General features: G+C 40.9%; 1 protein-coding gene across 3 annotated transcripts in view; it reads right to left on the bottom strand.

Annotated features, from left to right (window-relative positions):
• LOC101847514 overlaps nt 1–4,739 on the bottom strand; it is a 36,130-nt gene that overhangs the window by 28,943 nt on the left and 2,448 nt on the right. For all 3 annotated transcript variants that reach the window (XM_005104542.3, XM_005104540.2, XM_005104541.3), the window contains 2 exons: nt 3,473–3,682; nt 2,038–2,520 (listed from right to left, as the gene is read on the bottom strand). In XM_005104542.3, coding sequence (XP_005104599.1) covers nt 2,038–2,520; nt 3,473–3,682 — 693 coding nt within the window. The remainder of the gene's footprint in view (nt 1–2,037; nt 2,521–3,472; nt 3,683–4,739) is intronic.

Here is a 4,739-nt window from a genome sequence, read left to right as displayed (position 1 = left end):
CCCCCCCCTGAACTAGTGTTGTGATGTCGGTTTCTAAACCAGACCTTCCACTCTTACATTCATACACATACACGCGTGCACACATCAACACACACACACACACACACTCACGGGTATCAAAATACAGATCTGCACAGACGCTGCAAAGGAGTGAGAACACTATTAGTCTAGCTGCTTTTGGTAATTTCGTTCCTAGCTAGACATTGACATTGTCATTAGGAAGTTGGGGCGTCGACAGAAACGCTCAGTTTTGAGACAAAGCAAGGTTCTGCATGATATCTCAACACAGCGAGCGAAGCGTTACAGGGGACTCGTTTTGTTGCGTTGCTCCACACATGTACCCCCTAGCCCACCCCCACCCCAACTCCCCTCTTACACTGGATGCTGTCCTGTTTTATATGGTGTGGTGTGGGCCAATGGCCGTTAAACACTGAATCTCTTTCTACAATCTCTCTACTTACTGCTTTTCCTTGGCCCCTTCTTAATTACTGCTGTCTTTCAGCCACACCCCAGATCTTATGGTAGGTAAGATCTACACCTAGCCTTCTCGGACAAGGGCGAAAAATCTCGGTGGTCCCATACGTAAGTTGCGCACGTTAAAGTTCCCTTGGCGGTCCAAAATCGATAAGAGTAGCCACAAGGGCAAAAAAATTATTTTTTTTATTCTATCAACTGAAAATGTTTGGCGAGTCCCGCGCGCTCATATGACCTTATGCAGTTGTGAGCGCCGTAAAAAAACTTACTAACAAAAAAAAATGAAATTTAAATTTTGTTAAAACCCACTTCAGAATCAACTCAAAAATAAATACTACCACCCTGTGCCTGCTTTGTTGTTACCACTTCTATGAAACAGCCAAACTTCTACTCGTTAAATATCCAAACGAACAGGATCTCATTTTAGGAAGTGTTTTACGGTACTTGACTTGCTACACAATTCGGCCATATTAAATGCTGAAAATTAGGGGTTACAAGAGAGTAACAAACAGATAAAAAGGAGGAGAATCGAGTGATAAGGACAAAACATGTTCGATAGGACAGCCATTTCTTCCTCCCACCCCTACCAAAGACAACCATTGGGCCAAAGGGCACACTTTTTCAAAGGCTACTGGATTAAAAAGGAGAATCAAAAGAACACAAGAAGCTGTCAACAGGGATGGAAACTGATCAGTCCAAAATTAACTGAACTTTTCGCATGCTACAGATTTGAAAAAAATACACTTTAAATTCAATAGTAGATTAGAACACATCTAGTAGAATGACTCACCCTTGAAAGGACACTTTATGGAAAATGACGGAGCACATCAAAATTACCGATTTACGTAAATTTACGGAAAACTTCCATCCCTGCGTCAAGCTTGCAGTCCACAATGAGTCACCATGACAACAGCAACATTTTCAACATTTTGATTTTGCACTGACCCGACAAGATAAACAGAAACATGTCCTGAACACTAAAACTCTCTTAGTATTATAGGTAGGAACAGACAACACAGCAGTGCCCCAAAAAGAATAGCAGTAAAAGAGCTCACAACATCTCTCAATCTATGAGTCACAAAACTCAACAGTGGAGCTGCCTTCCTGAAATTCACATCTTTTTAAAAAATTATAACTGGGGATGAAAATGCATTGGCTCAGTGAGATTTCTTTTTTAAATTTAAAAATGATTGTCTGCTTCTGCTCACTTTATTTTCATTCAGTAAACTGTAGAAGACTCTTGTTGTGCTGGTAAATAAATGTTATTACTTTTCTTTTCTTTTTTTTTTCTTTCCAAATTATAACTCCTAAATACACCCCTTTGAGCAGAATGATATCTTCAATGATCAATAGGGAAAACTGAAAACTCAAACAGCTGAACATCCCATCGTCTGATCTTTCAATTCCTCAACATGTACGATCTCAGGCAACAAGTTCTTTTCCGCACACATAAATAATCCAAAGAACACACATTCAGCAACATGGAATTCTTATAGACTTTGTTCTCCACAACAAGGGCAAAGGGCAGCAAAATCAACAAAAAAACACAGAGTTTGAACTCACCTGGGTCGTCGCACTTGTGTATAGTTAGAATAACGGGGCATGAAGTCAACCACAGGACTGGATGCTGTCACGATCCATCGATTGGAACGACCACAGTCAAAGTATGGCCTTGTCACAATGACTGGTAACATAATGTCCGGGTCTCCACTACCTGGCTGCTGAGGTCCGAAGAACTTAAATTCTTCGAAGGCGTCAGTTTTAAACATTCCCGTGACATTGGAGTATTTTATGCCGACAGAATAAGTGAACTTCCGCTGCGAGTCTGTCTTTGAGTCCCAGTCCGGTAACCAAAAATCTACCCAAGGGTTGGACTTATATCGCCGGTCCGTGTAGTTCTTTGCGTTTCCTGCCGCCAAGTCCCAAATGTCTATCGTACCGTTTGTCGGCTCTCTGAGGAAGTTTGTGGGTTCGTTGTAGTCATCAGCCCGCCATGCCTTGGGTCCAAACAGGGCGATAGTTTTGTTGAAGTCCAAGGTCACATACCTGAAGATACAAGCATCTGACTATCAGAACATTTTGCTAACATCAACTGGTAGTTTGAAGGCGAGTCAGCTGGAAAATAACCACTCCAAGCCAGAAACATTAGAAAAATGGCAGAACTGGAACTATGATCAGTCCATATCCCAGAGCCCACTAACTCTTTGCAGCATGATACATGATGAAAGAGATCTGCAAATACTGTTGAGCACTTACATAATCAGAGTTAGAGTAAATAGAAAGGAGAAACATGAAAACAGAGAGTAACACACACAGCCTATCAAAATAACTGCACCCTTAAACCTCCGGTCTATAAGAGGAGTACTTTCAGCATAAAAAAAAGAAAGTCAACATTCAAAATAATATTCTTTTGCAACATCATGAGACCGATCTAACTTTTCACCAAATACAAAATGTTTCTTGTGTGAAATCAAGGACAAGAATCGAGAATCAATCAATTCAATCAACACTTCTGTGCAAAGGTATCACTGACTGCCCGATGCAATTCTGCCGCAGACTTCTTCACTTGAGGCCCTATAATAAATTTACAATGCCCTCAGTTCAATATTCACATTCATGTATAAACTTCTTCATTCATCACTCCACAATTTGTCAAAAAAATATAAGGAGACTGGTGTTTCTACTCAATCTCAGTAGTTGGCCCTGCAGTATGGCACCTCTCCCGCACCAGGTGAATCTAAATTATAGATCATTATTTAACCCAGTCCTGTTGCTTGTAAACATATAGTTTCCTCCGCTTAAAACCAGACTCGCCTGCTACTTTTAGTCACCAGAAGTTCACACAACAAGCAAATGGTTGTCCATCAAGCAGTAAAATAGCTACACTTAGGGTAGCGTCTTAACTATTTAGACAGAACAGGACACCAGCCCCCATTTAAGAAAAATAGCCACATATGTGATTATAGTGATAGCTTTGCTGATATGGCGAGCTACTTACCAATTAGGATAGGCACAATCTGTGTCAAAGAATATTCCAGAACCGTTGATGAAGCCCGGACTGGCAGTTACGTCAGCCGTGGCGGACATGTAGATGTACATCAGACCTGGCTGGGTGTTGAAATCCCACGAGTGGTTCATCCGCTGATAGATCAGCGAGTAGAAGAACGCTCGGTTCAGTGCCAGGTTGTGAACATGCAGCAGGTTTGTCCTGAGGAAATAAAGAGAGTTTGTATTTATAACTAATTGTGTTTTTACTTACTTTACTTTTCTGATCCAGCAGCCGGCCATCTGGGTTCTAGCCCTTCCACCGAATTATGTTTTTAAACAAAGTAATTTATCAAAATATCTCATGCCTGTTTCTTCAATTTCATTATTTTGACGAGCGCCTGATTTCACCACGATGCCTCACATGTGGACTCGTAATGGTGAGGTAAAGGGGTCGGGGGTTCGAGCCACGGGCTCGACGTTGTGTCCTTGGGAAAGGCACTTACACAAATCTACCTCACTTCACCCAGTGAAAATGGGTACCCGGCCATAGACAGAGCTTGCACTGTATGCTTCCCAGGAAGTTGAGTTTGTTTTAGCATGCTCTCAGGTGTGCTGGGGTAATAGTACAGACTGTTAGCGCATGATAGAGGAGCTTGCTGTTGAGCGGGGATTTGCGCTATATATATATATATACAAAAATGCTATTCTATTATCCATTATCAACTATCAAAGTCATGAATAAGTCTGCCTTCAGCAGAAGCAATCTCTGGAATGTACACTTTCCCACAATAAAAAATTTATTAAATGATTTCTTTTCCTCAGAGTAGAGAGTACCCACTGTAATCCCTCTCTCTAAAATATTCTTAAATGTGTATACAAAAGTAGGAGACTCCCTAAAGTTTTAGTCCGGGGAAATAAGGAAACCTGAAGATGAAAGGTATATATTTCAAATTTTGAGTTCACAGTAAAAATCTGCAACCTGTTGTGGCTGCAGTTCTCATTCTTTGCAATGAAAATATAATTTTCTTTTAAAAGGCACTTTCAAGGGAAGCTATTTAGAACGGTCCATGCAAAAAAACATGAAAAGACGCGAAAAGACACAAAAAGATACAATATAGGTCCTAATTATTTAAAGGGTGTCCCGTAGTGTTGGGCTTTAGTCGATATCGATATTGGGTACTCATCGATACTGGTTTTCTTAGTCGATACTCGATATCGCAGAGTCCCTTAGTCGATACTGATCAGTGTAATGAGTGTAGTGTTTGCCGCCTAATCTA

Source organism: Aplysia californica, unplaced genomic scaffold (assembly GCF_000002075.1).
Source record: "Aplysia californica isolate F4 #8 unplaced genomic scaffold, AplCal3.0 scaffold00424, whole genome shotgun sequence".
Lineage (NCBI taxonomy): Eukaryota > Metazoa > Mollusca > Gastropoda > Aplysiida > Aplysiidae > Aplysia > Aplysia californica.
Note: the sequence above shows the minus strand (reverse complement) of the source record. Positions and strands in the feature narration are given on the sequence as shown.